Raw genomic sequence first — 20,574 nt, forward strand, 5'->3', positions numbered from 1 at the left:
AAAGTTACAAATCTCTTTAAGGCCGTTTCTGCAGAAGAGTGCATTACCTCCTCCAGCATCAGCTCAAAGTCTTCTGGTCCGAGGTGATTTGCTCCAGATTGGATATTCAGAACTATGTTTGGTGCTGGTTCACATTCTAAAAGAAAGAAGACAGAGAGACAGAGGTCAAAGGCAGCATGTTGGAGAAGAAGATCTCTATTGTTTATAACTTCCTCTCAGATTTTTATTTTATCTTATTGTGTGCCCACTTTCTCTGCTCCTCTCTTTCTGTCCTGTTGCCCCAAATCTTCTCTCTCTTCTGACTATCTACATTAATTCGTGCTACCATTTGATATTGCCCTCCCTCTTCTCAAACCCCTCAATATTACCCCCCCTCCCCCGCCTCTGTGCTACGGGCTGTTTCACAAGTGCGGTCTTGACCTTGACAGCTCCCAGTCTGTGGCGTCTAATCTCTTGCTCTGATACACTATCTCTTTACCATGCTAATGGGCCTGCCCACCCGCCTGTATGTGTCTATGCCATCAGCACTTTATCAAAGACTCCGGAGAACAGAGCGAGAGAGAGAGAGAGATTAGGGAGACGTATACACACACATCCTGGTGTATGTGTATGAACAACAGAAAAGTGAGAGTGGGTGAAAGGGAGAGATAATGTGTGGATTTGAAGCGAGAAGAGTGGAGGCAGCGCTAGAGAGAGAGAGAGAGAGAGAGAGGGGTGTGAAGAAGAGTACCACCAATATGGTGAATGCTGATTATAAGTGAGAGGGAGAAAGAGCCTGTCTAAGGGGAAATGAGAGCAATTAGCTGACACACACACACACACACTATAACTACAAAGGTTTTGAACCAGCTATACTTTGGTCATGGACTTCCCAATCATTGCTGTCATCGGTTTCCCCCAGACATGCACACTGACACCACTATTGGGAGCTAACCCCAAACTACTGAAACCTCTAACGATACTGAAATGATGCCTAAAAAAACCTGGAACAAGTGGAAAATCTATGCTGTACTGCACACAGAGACATGTACACAAACATACACATTTATACAATAGCATGCATGGCCGCACACATGAATTTACATTGGCAACAGGTGATGAAGCTGTTGTGATAGCGTGTGTAGCGAGTGTAAGTGTGCATGTACCTGACTTTGGCTTCATGGTGATGTATGTGTGAATGGCGTTCTTTAACTGCTCTGTGTATTTAAGGACACCTGCCAGAGGAACCCTGGTATCGCCGCTGTAGGCCGTCAGCAGAATTGATGGGTAGCACACACACACCTACACACACACACACACACACACACACACACCACAACACACACACACACCACACACACAACACATTAACAGCACACACACACACAACTACCAACACACGGTAAAGTGAATTCGCTACTGCGGGTTGTCCGCGTATCCGTATATGACACACACACACACAGGTAAATCTAGAGTAGTTTTCATTATGGTGCTTAGCAAAAGTTATTAATTATTAATGGTACTTGGTGTCCCCTATTAAATCATTGGGATATGACATTAAACAAGCAGCGCTTCTGGTCCTGTGTTGGACAGATGTCAACCTTCTTGTTTTCAGAGAGAGCCTGAAAGCCACTAATTGAGTCAGTGCAATTCAAACACTGGCTCTGGCTCAAAATATGAACCATGGAAATTTAAAATGGGTTTTCAACATGGTCTGAATTAACTGTCTGTAACCCACTAGAACCTACTAAATTACACTGTAGGGTTAATTAAAGTAGAACTACATGTTAACCTCATAATAAAATCTTAATCACAGTAGAGATACCTGAAAAATCACATCGCAAAATGCATCTCTCACTCAGTAAAAACATTTAAAGTATGCAGCAAACTGAATAAACATTAGTGCAAGTAGTAACAGATGAGGTTGAGATGAGATTAACTAAAGCCACCTGAGGAGTAATGTTGTGAAGGGGACAGTAGGAGGAGACGGTGAGTCTGTGTTTTGGGTTTCCTACTGGGTCTCCCCATTCTTCTCTATCCTCCAAAGTGAGAGGCAGACTGGGATCCTCCATGGTTCCCAACACATCCAGGAAAGGAGCCTAAACACAGGAAAAGAGATGGCTTTGGATGTGTGTGTGCGTGCATATTTTAAGTTATCTCTCATGGTGAGGTGGTGTGGTGCAATGAGTAGGGAGACTGTTCTTCAATTTGTATTTAACTGTTACAAATATTCTTGAGCAAGACGCCCTAATATTCTAGTTCTTTAGACATAAAATAACACTAAAAGCTTCACACTCCAAGACACAAGTACACAAACACACAAATCTCCAATGATTTAACATCTCACCTGCAGTGTGACAGCCCGCATCATGTGTGGGTGTTTGTTGCACAGCGCTCCCACTGGCACAGCCCCAGCACTGCAGGCTGTAAGGGCAGTGAGTGAAGGAGAGGAGACTCCTAAAGAGAAAAGGTGACCGAGACAGGCTTGGAGGTCCTCCACTCCTTTCTGCTTCCCCTCCACACGAGCCTGTCTTTGCCAGGACAGACCACGTTCTCCTCCACCTCTAGGAGGTGGAAACGAAAGAACACAGATTCATTTCAACACTTAGGTTTGAATTCCAGACTTAACTAGCCCTCACAGACATTTTCCGGCTCCACAATATCGACTTGACGTTACCTGATGTGGCAGTAGGCCATAGCCCAGCCCTTCTCCAACAGCAGCCTTTTCTCTGGGCTGAACTCCATGTTCAGATCTCTGCCATAAGCTCCGTATACATGGGCCAGTAGTGGCGCCTGTTTCAAACCCTCCACAGGAACCGTATGAAAGAGGGTTATTGGCACCAAGGTACCATCCTACAGAGGAAAGGCAGAGATACTGTTAACTGATCTTAAAACCAGGTCTAAGACATTTGTTTTGCAAATGTCACCACAGTCACACTTTCCCTTCTATGTTTTAGGTGTATGTGTGTAGATGCGTGTCAGAGTGTGTACTACTAAAGTCTTCTGTGTCTGGTGGCTAGACACTTGAGTCTTCATACAAAATGCTTCCCTCCCTGCTGATACTGTTTCAGTGTGTGCATCCGTCTTATATGTCAAGTGTTCTCACTTGGTTGTAGGCCTCTAAGCGTGTGGTGGTATAGTTTCCCTGGTTCTCTGGGGAGGACCCATCTTTGGTGCCCGATAAAAGCAGCCCATCCTCGGGGTATAGACAGTAGGGCACCGGTGAGTGTACTGGAGATGAGATCAAGAACTCGAACAGCCTGCGTTGGTCGGCCATGTCTGGTTTCTTGGGATTTATGGCACAGGTCCAGGAGGGGAGCTTGGGAGTGTAGAAATATAAGGGTATTAATACATAACAGCAAGTGTATGCATGTTTACTTTATATATGGTGTATATCTTTATGTTCCCAAGTGCAATATGTACTGGCTGTTAAAACTATAAAGCAAAATGGTAAAGAAGCAAGTAACATGCCAGCAGGGAAGTAAGCAAGAGATGCAAGAAGAACAGAAACAAATATTCTAATAGATTTTTCTGTCACACAGACCTGTACAGTGTATGCTTCCTTGGGATGGGTCAGCGAGACCACGATCAGAACGAGTTCACCGGCTGGTGTTCTTGCAACCAATACACAGTGGTCTCCAACCACGTCCATGTCTTTGACTGCAGTGCCGGGGCCAGGGGTAAACAAAGTCACCCAGGAGACCATGGATGGCTCCGAGAGAGGGGCCTGCACCACCTAGTGAGCATACAGAAAGTTAACTCTCCTAACCAACCAAACCTCAGCCTGAGCACAAAGCAGATGTGGAACAGACACCAAAAGGTTACATGTGTGATGTAGGCAGACTATTTTTGTTGGTGTGATTCACCAGATCTCTAGAATACAAAACATATATGTAGGTTTCTCTGGTGATAAGGTACAATTATAACCGTGGGCACTGTTTCCACATTTTGAATTTCTATGAAGTTCATGCACCCTATAAACAATGTGTGTTTCCACATGTAACGTACAAACTCTACCTGATATTCCTGCCCAGGCCCTGTGTTAGCCAGTATAATCAGCCACCTTCTCCAGTGCTCCACATGGTACAGGAGGTCCTGTTGGCGTGGCTGAACCAGGAAAGGCTTTAAATGGGATGTTGTATCAATTAGCAGCACCTCTGAACTGGTCCTGCTGTTGCAGTTGATGGTCAGTATCTGTCGGTTTCTGGAAAGCACAACCTCCACAAACACACTGGGGAGATGTTGGTGTTTTGATTAGAGATGGTGTAAGAGTAGAGACGGCTTAGATGTCACAGCAGTTACACTTACTCAGGATGTGTTTCCTCATACACAGAGGTTATCCTGCTTCCATTGGAGGTCAGGTCCAGACGAAACACTCTGCTGCAGCGTAGATCCTCCAAAGTCGTGTAAAACAGGACCTCGTCTGTAACCCACTCTTCACACATGCAGACAAACATAAACACAAAACACAAACATTTTATTTTAGCCAGTGCACTTTTATCTGTACTGTTACTGAAATACATTTTTATCAGTGCAAACTGTTTAAAATGTACCAAAGCTGAAGACTTTGTCCAGTGTGAACACGAGGTGTGGGGGATCCGGAGAAGGGGAATTGATCTGTCCAAGCCTCACAACCACACACCTGCATTGTCAAAGGACAAATATCCATGTATTAACTGTTACAGTTTTAAATTCAACAGTTACATTTAAAAAAAAAACTTTGCTGCCAAACAAAGGATATTTTGTGTTTGTGTCACCTCAGCTCTTCACTGTGATTAGTTTTTAGTGTGGCAGCAAGATGCTTTTCCTGTGGGGATAGACGTATTCTCTGGACAGTCCAATGAAACCTCGGCTTCCTCTCTTCATTATCAACTCCACTCTTCTCCTCCTGTCCAGAGACTTGTCCTAGATTTAACACCTGCTCTGGCTCACCTACAAACGCGGAGAGAAAACAAGAGTCATTCACAAAAGTGGGAATGCCACTATAATCTAATAATGGACTGCATGAAAAGGTAAAGAAGAAGATGTACAAATAGGATTATATATTATATTGTAATCCCTTTTTCTTTTGGGTTTCTTTAACGTGTTTTTATGGATGAACTATTGGAGCAATGCAATATCGTCATAGGCCACTGTCACGATTTCTGCTTACTCTGTCTCTTGTCCACTCTGTAGATACCATCGCCTTCAACGAAATACACATGGTGATGTCCACAGACCTGTGCGAAGAGAAATCACAGTGAACTGTAAAAAGTATTTGAAATTGCACACCATAAGAGTGAATGTTGGTAAGTTCAATAATATACAAAGTCTTGATGAAATGGTTCAGAGCAAAAGGAAAAACCTTACCGCTGAGTGATCAGGTATGTTGGAGAACTTGTGGTATGTAGCCGTCAGTCTCCTTTTAAAATACCTCTGCAATTCCTTATACCTCTCAAGATGATCAGCTGATGACTTTGAAGTGTCCTGAAATAAAGACACTTAAAGAGTCTACTACAACAATGACAAAATACATCTCTAATAACTAAAGCGGTTTGTATTTTTGCAGTACAAAGGGAGCTTGCTAATTTCTCACTCTAGGCAAATGTAGTTTAACACAGGAGTAAATGGCATGAAACTGACATGTTAAATGTTATTGTTAGCTCTAAATTCACCACAATGATAGTCCCAAATTATTCTCTGTCGACATTACGTGCCTTATGTTCACTCTCTAGGTTGTAAGTTGTCGCTATATACCGTCAATGGTTGTAAGGAGACTGGCAGAGTGGTGTCTTTACATACTTGGACTTAATTTGAGTCTTCAAATAATGATATTCCTATAATGCCTGCACTGTGGAAACAGAAATGCAAACTTAAGGCTGGGTTAATATATCTGTACAGGTGTTTATGTGAAACCTATCCCCGTGTCAGTGCCCTGAGCCTCGTCCAAGGAGCTCCAGTTCAGTGGCTCCGTACAACACTAGTTTTGTCAGCCTGGTGAAGAGACACCGTTTTAAATAATGGATGACTTGTTATCGACCAGATACATTAACAGTCGGTAAACTTACACCGAGCCTGAGGTGAGTAAAGACAGCATAGTTAACGTTAACCGAACACCCTTACCGACGTGTAACACCGTTGGACGGACAGAGAGAGCCATGTTCTCCGTTTACAAACGACGAGCTCCCATAATCGTAACCGGGACGTTGTGAGGAGACGAGCAGACGAGAGGACGGCCATCACCAACGTTTAACGGCTAATCAGCTGAAGTAAGTTAACACACAGGAGCGGTTTGGCTTTTAGCTGCCACTGTTAAGTACTGTCAGTCACCGCGACACGTTTCATAAAGGAAAGCAGCACTGTTACTATTTGTTACTGTTACTTCAACCTGTAATATTTATTGTGTTGTTATTTTAAAAAACATCTGCCGTTGGTCGGCCGTTGGTCGGCCGTTGACAACAACCAGCAAATTCTACGCACGTGCCTAATTTCCTAAACAAAACCCGCTGCGGATGACGTAGGTGCCGCCGCCAGACTAAAGTAATCGAATTCAGACACGAGCGACCGCTTTGGAACTGAAAAATCGAGCACGATTGTTTCGACAATCCATTGTTTTGCCTCGACGGCGAGAAGTGTACGGAAGTAGCGTGCATCTATTGTGGATGTAACAGGTGATTACAGTCGTATCTGTGTCATTTCTGCGTCGGTATAGTTTATAGAAAGCCTTATTTTTGTATAACCACACTGCTACCGATAACTGTGACAGCTCTACAGCCAGTACGTTTGTTTATAGGTTTATTTCCGCCCACAACTTGGAAGATAAAATGGAGAGGGACTCCACCGGCACTGCAGAGGAGATCGAGCCGGCTTCGCCTTTGAGGAAACATATTAATGAAGACACCTGCGCAGCTAATTCCCATAAGGCGAGCTCCCGGGATGTCCCCTGCGGTACTACTGATGTCGCAAAGGCCAGGTGGACTCTGCTGAGACAGGTATAGTCAGCCTCAACCACAAACACAAAGCTCTCACGGGTTTACAGCGTTTTTGCGAACACGCTTTTGAAAATGTGTCGAATATTCAACATAAATGTGTTGTTGACATCTTTAGATTTTGGGTGTCAGTTATAGTCTTTGTCCCTCATAATTGTAGAATAATTAGGGCGATGAGAACATCTTGGAGCAGCCCTGTTTCCTCTCTAATTTAGGCTACAGAGCTATTGTTGACTACACTTTGAAATACAATTATACTATGTAGCTCACATTGTATTTATTCCTAGCCCAAGCTGTGTGAACTGTGGAGGGAGGCAATGTTTCTGAAGCATTTCCCCAATGTCTAGTTTGTATAGACCGTTTTATAATCCAGCAGTTATGACATTATATGTGTTATACCTGTGTCAGTCACAGCGTGATTGCAGTCTGCGTTTTCAGCAGTCTTGATTCATTAGTACTCTGATCTGCTTTGGCAGTCAGTATAACTTCAATCTGTACTTTTATCTAATGTTATCAACAAGTAGTTTTATAACAATGTATTACTCCCAGCAGTTTGTCACCAGTGTGAATCTCTTTCCTCTAGCCACAGAGTCTGGTTGCATGTGCAAGAAGCTTGTTAAAGCAGTAGCTGTAGAAGTAGGGCCTGTAGTTTTTCCCATAGATGGGCATTACACAAAGGTCACCCTTGGCTGACAAGAAAAGCTCCCTGCAGTGGGGTGGGGGCCATCTTGCATTTTTACTACTTCCTCCTGGTGCTGTAATGACCTATATTTGTGTGGACTCCACTAGATAAATACAGCTGACGACTGGTTCCCAGCCTTTTCCTTAAGGGCTTTTCTATTATTGAGTAGACTGACGATCCCTGACTAAGTGACATATTTTGTTTACATGTTCTATCCAATGCATAATAATAACAGTACTGAATAACTGATAAACTGTACATTAAACCCATAGAGTGAAAAAACTGCAGAAAGTTTTAATAATCTAAATCTCGGTTTCATTTAGGTTTCTTCTCAGAAATAAATGCAATTCAGAGATATACTGTTTATTTAAAAAAAAAAAAAAAAGTTTCAAAAAAAGCCTCATGACCCCCCTGTGAAGCTTTGGCGACCCCCAGGGGGTTGGGACCCTGAAGTTGGGAACCAGTGCAGTAGACAGATATATAGCTAAAATTTAACTGTTAACCAGTAACAGTTAAGGATAAAAAGATGCTAATTTATTTTGTACATTATGTTTAACTACAATTAAAGTTTTAAATTTATTCAACTTTCGGTTAAAGAAAACATGTCATTGTTATTGAAATTTTGGACTTTTTAATGTTACATCAAGTGAAGACCAAAACATGTCCATTCAAAATGAAAAAGGTAAATTTGTTGACAATGTCTTTCCACAGGACCTGTTGTGCACAGAAAACTCTCACACTTCCAGAACAGGAAAACATGACTGATTCATTCTGCAGATGCTGACACTTTACAACAAATGAGAAGATTTACCAGTTAAATGTGCTCTTTTGTGGAAATTAAAATTCATTAACTCCCCTTGATTTTCGTTCCTGACTCTCACAGGTGTTACGTCAGAAGCAGATGGAAAGTCCAGAGGTCAAACAGGTGTCTGTTCGCAGGTTTGCTACGTTTGACCTTTTCAGCAGGAAAAGGCTTGTGACACAAGATCCTGGTGATACCTCAGATGAGCAGTGGGTGGAGTACAGAAGTGTCTACTTTCCTGAGTACAGTGCCTTACTCAGGTACACACACTTGAATTGACGCACACAAGGCTCCAGTTTCATGCTGGCACAGATAAAGCACGGTGACAGTGCACCACACAAAGGGACTTTTCATGGTACCACAGCACGTCAGAGTAGTTGGTTAAAAGTATTGAACAAGTTCTGATAATACGGTGTCATGCTTAGCGCTGCACAATATGGTAAAAACATAATATTACGATTATGTTTTACAGATTTTGCTAGATTATTCACGATTACTGTGGCAATGATCACAAATTAAATTTTCCCTGAAAACACTATTGAAGGCACGACGATGTGTTTTTTCGGGTCTGTACCAGAAATCTGGAGAACAAGATTTACAGGCCAGTGCATCTCTGCAGCACTACAGCACTTCATTACAATGCTGTTTTATCACACATTTGGCCTTTATCAAAAGATTATAGCTTCTTCTATTTGCATATTGCTTTTGCAGTTTTCATATTACACATGGCCATATTGCGATTTTAATAATACTTTGATTAATTGTGCAGTCCCAGTCATGCTGCTTTTATCATCAAGGGTGATGGATTACCTAAAAGTATAAAATCTGTGATTTGTTGTGAATCTAGAACAAACCTATAAAACTGGTAGAAATATAGTGATTGAATTGCTGTTGAATAAATGGTTATATGTAACTAAGGTCTTCTTTAAGACAGTTACCACTAAAGTAAGCAAGTACTGTGAATTACAGTAGAATTTGTAGTAGACTGGAGATAAAGGTTGGAAGAAAGTATCTGAAATTTGTTAAACTTGAAACAAAACATAGTTATGAATTTGCAGGAATAATTTAAAAAAATACTTTCAAATGTAACAAATGTTTTACAAATTTAATTAGGCCTTCCTCTTCAACCATACTGTCAACTTTTGGGATTTGTAAACACATGACACGTCAGATGCATACATGCTTAATCCTTTTCCTTTGGAACATTGCCAAAAGTTTAAAATAGTAATTAAGATTCTTTGTCTCAATTCACTGTCTGTAAGAAAAAAGCACAATATAGTTTTCTCCCAGACTGCTGTATAATCCTTTTATATGTTTGTGTCTCTCAGGGATAACCTGGGGCCTCTTAGGGTTAATGAAGTGCTCAACAGTTTCGACAACACCGGTAATGTCTGTAAGTACATACTTTATCTTACTACTTGAAAGCATTGTATTTATGTTGACAGAGTTTGTTTACCTGCACTACTCCCTGGCTTTTATCCCATCCTGACACACACACACACACACACACACACACTACAACTTTGGGTTAGCCTCATGCTGTGGGCTGTTAGTGTTTGATTGATGGTTTGATGGAGGTGGTTTGATTCCATCTCTTTGAATGGGAGTATGTCTCTTGTGTGGCTTCTACAGCGGTTTATCAGGTACTTATTCCTCCCAACTACCTTCAAATGTCCTTTAGAAGGAAAGTGGGTTGCAGTCTTCTTATTGCTTCAGTCGACAGTGATGAGTGGTTTGGGAGAAAGGAAAGAGGATGACTCAAACAGGGATTTGCACAGGCTCTATGATATGGAGTGGAATAGCATCACCTGAAACACAAGAGCCTTGATTTCACCTTCATTCTGTGAACGTTTTGTAAACCATTTAGCTTGAATGAGTTTACTTCTGGTTGAGTTTAATTCAGTTTTACCGTTTACATTCTCTCAGGTTATTGCTTATGCTTTTTAGCAGTCATAGAGGTAAGAGTGAAAACAGCACAATCTGTAATTTTTGGAACAATCCAGCAAAGTAGATTTTTATTAAGAATAAATACAATTATTCTCCTTTAGAAATAGTTCATAGCATACAAACTGTTATTACATGTGTATTTCTTACCAATATATTTGGGTTAATTAGTGACATATATATATATATATATATAATATAATACAACTTTATTGTCAAACATAGTAAACATTTGTCTTTGACTACACCTTGCAACATTAAGACAAATATCATTAGAAAAAACAACAACAATTCTAATACAGTAATAAAAATGGGTAATATAAATATGGGTTCAGCTTCACAGACCTGCTCTACTGACATGAATGTGACCACTTTCAAGTCATTATGTACCTGTGCAGGTCCATCCTCATGGGCATGTGATGGGGTATGACATAGGTCATGGGTTAGTCTTAACCAGCCAGATGGCTCCATAGAAGTCAGGGTCAGAGGTGAATGTCATGGCTGGAGGCTACTTCATTGAGGGTCTTCATTGCTTCATTGCAGACTGGGATCAGACTATACGCGTCATGACACATGCTTGGTGGCAGCTCTCATTCCAATCTGCTATAATGGATAATCCCTTTTCTCACCAAGTAGACAATAGGATCGATACTTTTTTATTTGGAGAGAAAAAGAAGCCGTCATCATGCTTTTGTCTTTTGGCACTCCAGTAGCCCTAACTCTGTTCTTTGTGATATGTAATACCCTCTGTTCTTCTTTCTCTTCTCCTTTAGCATATATACAGTAGTAACTGACCTCCTCCTTTAAACCAGACAACCCCAGACTACTGACGGCATACTCCCTCATCCCTCTTTCTCAATTTACCCCTCTTACCATTTTTCCTTTCTTCCTTCCACCCCTCCATCCCTCTCTCCTCCCAGCTGGAGTCGTTCTTGGCCAGATGGGTAACTGAGTTCCTGACTTGGCCGGTGGATTAGCACAGCCGGAGATGAGAGGATAGAGGAGGGGAGAGGAGAAAAGGGGGAGATAGTGGGTGGGCATGCCAGAGGTGGTGTGTGTGTGTGTGTGTGTGCGAGTGTGTGCGAGTGTGTGTGTGTGTGTGTGTGTAAGGAGTGAAGAGCCACTAGCAAGGGGAACTCGTTCCTCAGACAATGAACCAGCCATCTCCCTCCTGTTCTCCATCCCATGTTTGGGACTAGTAATGCGTGAGATCAATTAGGATTGGTTGAGAGGAGGCTCTGAAAGGCCCAGAGGTGACCCTGTCAGAGCTCTGGGGTATATTTTTGGGGGTGGGAGTCAGAAAGAAACCCTTCCAAATACACAAACACACACACAAACCTTGTTATGCTTGCTCCTCATAAAGACGTACAGCCACACACTTACGTTTGCAAAAACCTACACCGGCTTGGTAATAAACACATGTTCACTTTGGCCACCATCACACCTTCTCCACCGTTCCTGCTAACTTGATAATCCCCCCACCCCTGAGGTGTGGACAAGCCCAAATCCTAGGGGTCCTTGTCCTTCTGAATAGCAGGCTAAAAAGCCTGGCCGGATTAGCCCACTGCCTCCAAAATGTGTGGACTCAGCTTAAAATTGCTGCCCCCTCTCAGCATGACCCTCTCTCCCGGCTATTGTGTTTGTCCCACCACTGTGCACGTATGTGAACAATATGTTGTTTCTTAAGGTGACGATAAGCTGGAGTCAATGGTTGCATTTCAAGACCAGAGGATCAGGGAAGTATTCTCAATGAAGATGTTTTAGGCAGTAGAGAGTGTATCTTAGTGATGACATAATATCACTGAGAAAATGTTGATAACATACTGCTTTAAATATCTGGAATTTAATACACCCTTTATGTTAAAGATTAAAAACCCAAATAAAGATGATATATGGGTCGATGTATAATGGAGAATACTGCTATAATTTACAGCCCATTTGAACAAATGAAGGCTTTAATGACTTTTCTGAGGAACCAAGACAACACCCAAGACTCAAACTGAACCGGGTCCAAAATATACTTAGTCTAATTGTATCAGGTATGGGATTTAATTTCTCTGCCGTGGGTCTCGGATCTGTGTGATTGTCAGTATGTCTAAACCTGAGTGGATCTGAAGGGATCCAAGCCCACTTTATATCAACTCTGATCACAATAAATCAGTAGTTTATGTAGAAAATGGATGATATTCAATTAAAAAGAATACTTTGTATTTTGATTCGTTGATATTGAATTGGTTTGAAAATTATTCTAGCCTGAATACTCCGTCTGTCTGTTGTCCAGTTGGCTACAGAATGTTTTACTGTTGGATCAGGAGGTGAAAATATACTTTTTTATTTTTATAAATTAATCTTTGAAGCACAAACAAATTAGTGATATAGATACTCATCTGTGTTTCCACTTGATGAGGTAGCCAAGTCCAAAGCACCCCCTCTGGTGGTCATCCATAAGTCACTGAACTGCAGTTACATTTAGAACTCGTTATATGATGTCAGTGAATGGTTTGGCCTAATTCAGAGTGGTCTTGATCACTTTAAACTATTCGAACTCTGAACTTCTGACCTTCCTGGTTCTTTAGCTGACAGTGGGGGCTTGTAATTGTAAGAGCTTTGTGCAGGCGTTGTTTGGGGTTTTAGGGGTGCTTGTTTCCTGCTAGGGATCAGGATTGTGGGACACAATACAGGCCCTTGGGGTTGGGTGACTAAGAATGCATCAAATGAGGTGTGTGTGTGTGTGTGTGTTTGAGAGGGCTTAGGTAGAGCTTGTTGACATTGCAGAGCTTTCGGTAAGAGGGCTTGTTGGGCTGTGGGGTTACTTGTTGGGTTCACGTTGCAGGCAGAGGTCACAGTGATAGTCCTGTACACACACACACACACACACACACAAACAAGAATAAATTATCTTTGCTGCTTGTTTTAGTGTTTGGAATCCTCCACTGGAAACCATAGACGCAGTTAAGCTCATAGTAATTTAGAGCAATGCTCTCTCTTATCCTGCGTGTGTGTGTGTGCGTGTGTGCGTGTGTGTGTAATCAAGAGGCAAGCATCCTAATGAAGCCTAATAGAGCCTTTTTCACTACAGCTGCCATTGTATGAATGGCTACTAGCCTTTCAGCCTCTCAGTCATCCCTATTATCTCCCACAGACTTCACCTATCACCCCGCTGGTAAATACTGTAAGCTCACAATGTTTGAGTGTTGTGAGGGAGAGCAGTGTGGAGGGTGGGTGCAGTTAGCTGGTCATTTCTGTGTGTATATTTGTTTGACGTCGTATCGGGACAGTGACTGGAGAATATACATCAGCATAAGTAATATATTCAGTGTCTGAACTAGACACATAACACCCTATCAAATAAGCCAATGATCACCTTGTTTTCAGGTGTGTGTGTGTTTTCCGTATCCATTGGCTCTGTCATACTCCTGTATTTTGTGTTTAATACTAGTGTGTTCTTAATGACTGTGTGTGTGTGCGTGTGCCCGCGCATATGAGCATGTATGTGTGTGTGTGTTGTAATAGGTGCCCCCCGTAGCCTCCCCTTGTGCCAAGCCTTTAGCGGAGCCCTGTTTGCATAATTATGCTAATTCATTGTGCCATAGTGCTAATTAGACCTTGTTAGACAATAGCGCTAGACTGGGAGCTGGCAGGCACACACACACATACACAGACACACACACAGACACATGCTCACTCAGACTGTTGTGTCAATGACAAGGTTTGTGGTCCCCCTCTGCGCTGTTTATAACATGCTCTCTATAGAAATGGTTCTCTACTAGTGTGCTCTGGACTGAGCTCAGGTGTCTCTCACGATTTTGATTTAAGCTAATGGAACAAAAATCAATGTGAAACAAGAATTCTCCACAAGCTTCCTCAGAATCTAATAAAATTGGCCCATATTCTCTTTCTCTTTTATTCCTCAGAGCTGGTGTTAATTGCTCCTTTGCCAGCAATTTATTATATTTTTCTGAACTCCACTTATGTCATCATTTTACATTGTGACAATAACCAATAATACACACTTCAATTTACTTTCAGTTGACCATGTGATTTGATCATGAGGCAGTCCAGGACCTTTTTATCATTTCAGATGGAAGGATCTTGTTTTCCAAAATGGGTGTATGGCATTTTGAAGGACTTTGTAATGGAATTAAATTTCACATACTACTCTTGACACTATTAGAAAAAACAATAAAGACATTTTAACTTATTTCTAACTTACCTATTCAAGAAGTATTTAAGAAACTACCGTATGCGTCAGAAGAGATTAAATAGATGGGTTAGGTTGCTGGAGAAATAAGCAGAACTACGTACAGGAGATTGTGTTAAAAGGACAAAAACATCAGTTGTGCAGCTATAGATTAGTTTTACACTAAAGTGTTTTGCCTGTCAGCCACTTGAGTAATTAGATCCAAATCTGTATATTGAGCAGTATGACTTTTTGAGCTGCAGTGTTTTTGCAGGCTACATATACCACAAAGTGGTAAATGGGGATCAATAAATGTGGCTAGTCACGCAGTGTGCACAATTACTGGTGGTTTTTTTTTCAGTATAAATGTTAATAAATTGTGTGGTTTTAAATGAAATAATTATTGTTTTCCTCTACAATAAATGCAGAAGAAATTATTATTATAGACATTCAGTTGTTTAATTAATTACATTTTCAAATAAGCCAAATTAATCATACCAAGCACAATTACATGCAATTTTGTGTTTTTGCTACTTTTGTATGTTCTTTAAATGGATAAAAATGACAAAATGAAATGCTCTGTAACCGTTGTTCAAGCACATTTTAGCCATCGGCACAGTAATTGTTTCTAAGTCAATAATTTAACCACTAAACACAAAAAGACAGTTACACCGTAAGTGGATGTGGCTTTTAAAGTGTGTATACACATGAGCATATAATGTGTGTGTCACTTTGTGGTGGGGGTTGGAGGTAGTGTAAGCAAGACTTGAGTGGCTTGAGGGCACACTGAAAGAGTTGCCGGTTGACTTAATTGAAAGTAATTGATTTTTGCTTTTGTAGCCTTGTCTCCTCCATCCGTTCACTGGAGGAAACAAGGAACAGGGACTTGCCTGAAGTAGTGCTGGGTGTTGGAAGCTTCTTGACACTCGAAAAAGTAAACAGTTGCCACTGCTATATCTGAAGACAACTTGATGCTAATGTGCAGATGCAGTCATAAATGTTTATTTGGATGCACACACACACTTACACACACACACACTGAAATTCCCTGCAGTAAACCATTATGACTTTGAGCACAATAGGGATTGAAGGTGAGCTGTCGGATGTAGCTTTGTTCAGGGAGTCCTCTCCCATTATAGCCAGAAGTTGATTATGTGAATTTGTGTGTGTGTGTGTGTGTGTGTGTGTGTGTCCAGTTGCGTGTGCACGGGTGCACTATTACCAGTAAGCGGTGGGGATTAAGTTCAGGAAATGAGTAGAGCGTTAAAGGGTGTTTCCTTGCCCAGTGCTCTTGCATTGTCACCACTGCTAATACTCGGCTGATTACAAGGGCATACTTTAACAGCAAGCTCAGTCTGTAACCCTCATGTCTCTCCACTTCATTCCCTCCCTTTCTTAGGTTACCCCCTCACCCTAGAATTAGGGGATGAAATGAAAGAGAGAAAGAAAAAAGAAAGAGTAATAACAGGTCGCTCCCCCTCCCTAAAAGCTCACCCTCCCTCTGGACGGATACAATTATTGGATTTTTCTCCATTTAAGTCACCCAACCCCTATGTGCCCCTCCTGGCAATGTCCCCTATGGTGCCTAAGCTCAGCATACACTGGCCTCTCCAACCATGTAACACACACACACACACAGACACACACACACAGACACACACAAACAAAGACAGTGATAGAGTATATAAATATCATTTAGTTGTGATTAACAGTTGGAACATCATCCCATCGGCCAGATCACAACAATATACCCTATTCCATCCTGTTAGCTTTAAAGCTTCATGCAAAATACTTTTAAGGTTAAAGAATATACAAGATGTGTTAAAAGTTAAGGAGGCTGGACAAAGACGTGCTCCAGCTGTGCTGTTAATTCCCACGTAGCACGTGTAGTTGTGTATTAGTTGCTATGCCAACTCTTGTAGTAATCATAGCTAAAATTCTTGAATTTTTCACTTTTACACAAAAAGTATACCACTTTGAGGAAAACCTTTCAGTCAGTGCACACTTATATGGATTCATTCAAAGCTATCCCTCAAAACCCTCAAAGATTTTTTTTTCTGTCATTATAGCCACTTATAATATTTATTTTTGATTGCAGACTTCCAGCTGCCGCTAGTATAGAATTTTTTACATTTCCCTTTTACGTCATCACCTGCAGTCATGATGATGAATATCCCCTCGGGCATGACTGCACAATGGTACACGAGGGCGGCACAAATTTACACAACTTTTAGCAACGAAGCTTCATATACACATTTTTATGCTGGAGCATGTACCCAGTACAATGCAAGCTGTCTTGAGCGATCTAGATGAGCATTTTTTAAAAACTTTACACCAACTGTCTGTGTATACTTTGCTTGTCAGTGTGTGTATATGTATGCACACACACGAATGTGCTGAGTATGCTTGCATTAGAGAGCTAAGTGATTAGTGCATGGTAGTTAATTTGGCTCTCCTCCCTCTTGTACCCATCAAGTGCACCACTGTGTACTTCCAGAGGCACAAGTGTGCATATGCAAGTGCATGAGTGTGCGTGTATTTGTTTATGTGTGTACACGTCTGTGTGTCCCTGATGATGTTTTAAAACAAATAGATGATTAATGTGATTAGTGTGTTGGTCTGAGAGTGAAACGCTATAGTAAATGGCTATGTGGGCATATGGGAATAGGCTTTGGCTCCACTCCAACCACTCCGTGTGTGTGTGTGTGTGTGTGTGTGTGTGTGTGTGTTTGAGTATTTTATTGCTTTGCATTTGTTTCACCAGTTTCACGTGATGTAAAGCTAGAATATTTTTTTAAATTATATTTTGTTTTCATTGACCACACAAAAGCATAATTTAGTTCAGAAAGAACTGTTTTCTTGTAAATCAGTTTCCCCTCACGAAGGTTGTAGGAACCTGGTTCTAGGTTCAGTTCCAAGGCTTTAGCTCCTTAAAGGTTGTACCAGCTCCTGAGGTAGCACCAGAAGCAGTGACTTTGACTTACTATTTATATTATTATATTATATATTTTCACAGAAGTCACAGAAAGTACTGAGAGTAATTGTTAATTATCAATAAATTGATCCTTAGTTGCAGGGACTATTTCCTTGAAAATCCCCAACAGAGAGGGGGAGCAGCTGTCTGTCAGTGTTCAACTTGTCAACATGTCCTGAAACTGCTAATTTGTTTGATATTTAGCTAAGGAGCCATTAACTTGCCTAGTGACTCACTATACAGCTTTAATGCACAGTACTTGTTCACTCTGTCAGTCTCTCTCTATCTGGAGACTCTCTAAATAGCCCCACAGGGGCCTTTAACTGTCAGTTGGCTGTGCTAACGCTAAAGTAGGTGTTGACGCTAATGGGTGTGCTAAATGCTAATGGGAGCTAGCGTGGGTCTCTGAGGGGAAAGTTAACTGATTTTCAAGTGGCCCCCTGAGAGACTGCCCTAATCACTAACTAGCTGTAGCATCTCTCTGGGGCTCCAGGCTGAAGGGACTAAAGCCGTTGTGGCTATTCTGACTGCTAACTGCCATATTGTGCTGTGGCTTTTCTCTTTCATTTTAGGAAAGGAAAGATAAAGAATGAGACAGTGACACAACACTGTATATCATTTTGGTCTGTACATTTTTACCTTTTCTTTAATTATGAAGTTTTATGGCTATAGAGGAGTTTTAGGCCGATTTCAAATTCTCTCTCTCTCTCACTCTCTCTCACACACACCTTTTCACTCTCTTATTCTGTTCGTCTATCTGTCCACAGCAGGCCATGGTGCTACAGACCTTTGTGTTTGCCAATTGAGGCTGAAATACACACTCTTTCTCTCTCTCTCCCCTCCCCCCCAGCCACACAACTCTAAGACACTCCAGTAAGTTTAACAGCTATTAATTCTGCCACAGACTGAAAGTCACAAGTGATATTTTTAAAATTGTGTTTTTGGACCAACAATCCAAACCCCAGATATCCGGTTTACAATGATATAGAACAAATAAAACACAGAAATCTTCATAACACACAACAACCAGAGAATTGTTGCCTCAACAATGATTTGAGAGAAAAGCACAATGTAAAAAAGCACTAAATAATGGATGCATGATAGAGTATATACACATTTATTTAATTTTCACATAAAAAAAAAAGGATATGCAGTGCCTATGGCCACTTATCAAAATACGAAACGATGGAGCACTGACACCCTTTCCAATCTTGTGTTTTACACTCTTTATCCCCTTATCTCTGAAGATACAGGAGTACAGGCCTGTTATACCACTCGGTTCTGATGTTGATTGTTGTTTAAGGCTGATATGCACACATACACAACAAACCTGTGTGTGTGTGTGTGTACTTAACATGTAAGTGTGTGTGGGTGTGTCTCAGTAGGGACAGAAGGGATTACAAGAAGATTGGTGTGCAACCAGGTTGCTAGACGGATCCCCTCAAAACTCTCTGTGCTGCCCCACTGGGCCTTTCATCAAGTGTGCATGTGTATTTGTGTGAGTGAGTGTGTGTTCAGGGTTGGAACTGGAGAGGGAGGGTTAAGTGTGGGATCACAGATGGAGACATAATTTTTCAGTCCCTACATCTTCTTCCTCCCACCTTTTCTTTCTTTTGCTTCCTCTCTGTGTGTCTTTTGACTTTTCTTTTCTATTCATCTTTCTCTTATTGTGATTTTAAATGATACTGCTGAAACATCTATTTTAGATGTGAAAACCAGGCTACACAAATCCTATCTTTTGAATGGTTTTTAAGCTCTAATAACAAACATTGCAGTCACCCTTACCTTAACTGTCTTTAAAATAAATCTGAACATAGTGATTTGATTGATATAAGTAGCTATGGGAGGAAGCTCAGCCTCAGAGGTTCACCTATGGGTAAGAAACCCTTAGACTATTGCTGCTCACAGTACCTTCAAACAGGAATAAGTTTGTGACTCTGGGTGAGTGTGGATGATAGTTAAAATTGATTATTATATTATATTTTACTATTTATATGTATTATTGTTTAAAAAAAATTTCAACCATTACTGTTTTTTGTGTATTGAATGTCTTTGGGTTGGCTGTTAGGATTTATTTGATGTCACCTTCCAGCATTAGTGAAAATTTGTAATAGAGTATTAATAAGTAAATCAACAGAAAATTGGAGGTCATTTAATAGAGAAAACAAATCTGTGCGCCTTTTCTGAAGAGAACATACAAAATAAAGTGATCCTCAGAAAAACATTCGAAAGTCACTTGTCCTTTGTGCATTTGTTGTTGCTCTGTCTGATACCATATTTGGCTACAGAGTAAGTAGATATATTAATACTGGTAAAATTTACAAATGCGATGTAAAACTTTTAAATAACATAAGTTGTAAAAATTGGAAAAAGAGTTTCATCCTCCACAGAGTTGTAGCTTACTATGTATACTAGAGTCTATTTCTTTCCTGTGCTGGGGGTGACATCTTCCTCCCTTTTCAATCCTTCCTCTCTCTGTGCTTCTTCCTCCCTTCTGCTTCCTCACCTCTCCCCCACCAGTGATTGCAAATCTTCCATCACCCCATAATCATAAACCAGTTCTGTGCCACTGTGTAACCATGCCAGTCCACACACCACACACACACACATGCGCCGCATGCCATGTGCTGGAGAAAATACAGTTGAGTTTTGCTGCTCCAGGGTGTTTTTTGAGCCAGCCCAATGGAGGGCCTAATGTGGATTTGTTTAAAGAGCTGTTTAATCTGGAAGTGAGATGCTCGTACATTGCACTCTATTTCCCTCGGTGTGTGCATTTTCAGTGGATGTGTGTGTGTGTGTGTGTGTGTGTGAGTGAGTGTGTGTGCGAATGTGAGTGTCACCTGGCCTTTGTTTGGACTGTGTGCGGGAAAACATTTGCTCAGCTATAACTACACTACACAAACACTATAAGCTACATAACACACACATAAGGGGTGTGAAGTGTCTAACTACGGAGAGCGGGAGAGAAGCAAATAAATAGGGAAAGATTAGATGAATAGTACGCCTTATGATAGCTATAAGCTATAGCCACTGTATGTGCAGAGC

General features: G+C 41.2%; 2 protein-coding genes across 2 annotated transcripts in view; one reads left to right on the plus strand and one right to left on the minus strand.

Moving 5' to 3' along the window:
• Positions 1 to 6,458, minus strand: part of prepl (prolyl endopeptidase like) — a 7,046-nt gene extending 588 nt beyond the window's left edge. The window contains exons 1-14 of the mRNA XM_035663702.1: positions 6,082 to 6,458; positions 5,329 to 5,445; positions 5,132 to 5,198; positions 4,737 to 4,911; positions 4,533 to 4,621; positions 4,288 to 4,414; positions 3,997 to 4,210; positions 3,524 to 3,715; positions 3,086 to 3,298; positions 2,657 to 2,832; positions 2,327 to 2,543; positions 1,929 to 2,078; positions 1,146 to 1,272; positions 48 to 136 (exon numbers count right to left, since the gene is read on the minus strand). Coding sequence (XP_035519595.1) covers positions 48 to 136; positions 1,146 to 1,272; positions 1,929 to 2,078; positions 2,327 to 2,543; positions 2,657 to 2,832; positions 3,086 to 3,298; positions 3,524 to 3,715; positions 3,997 to 4,210; positions 4,288 to 4,414; positions 4,533 to 4,621; positions 4,737 to 4,911; positions 5,132 to 5,198; positions 5,329 to 5,445; positions 6,082 to 6,198 — 2,070 coding nt within the window. The 5' untranslated portion in view covers positions 6,199 to 6,458. The remainder of the gene's footprint in view (positions 1 to 47; positions 137 to 1,145; positions 1,273 to 1,928; positions 2,079 to 2,326; positions 2,544 to 2,656; positions 2,833 to 3,085; positions 3,299 to 3,523; positions 3,716 to 3,996; positions 4,211 to 4,287; positions 4,415 to 4,532; positions 4,622 to 4,736; positions 4,912 to 5,131; positions 5,199 to 5,328; positions 5,446 to 6,081) is intronic.
• Positions 6,459 to 6,599: 141 nt separating this feature from the next.
• The window catches only part of camkmt (calmodulin-lysine N-methyltransferase), a gene marked incomplete in the record, with an annotated part of 102,827 nt that continues 88,852 nt past the window's right edge, over positions 6,600 to 20,574 (plus strand). Inside the window, 3 exon segments of the mRNA XM_035663704.1 lie at positions 6,600 to 6,950; positions 8,513 to 8,691; positions 9,760 to 9,824. Coding sequence (XP_035519597.1) covers positions 6,783 to 6,950; positions 8,513 to 8,691; positions 9,760 to 9,824 — 412 coding nt within the window.

The sequence above is a fragment of the Morone saxatilis genome, unplaced genomic scaffold (genome assembly GCF_004916995.1).
Source record: "Morone saxatilis isolate NCDOM2014 unplaced genomic scaffold, NCSU_SB_2.0 Contig19, whole genome shotgun sequence".
NCBI lineage: Eukaryota > Metazoa > Chordata > Actinopteri > Moronidae > Morone > Morone saxatilis.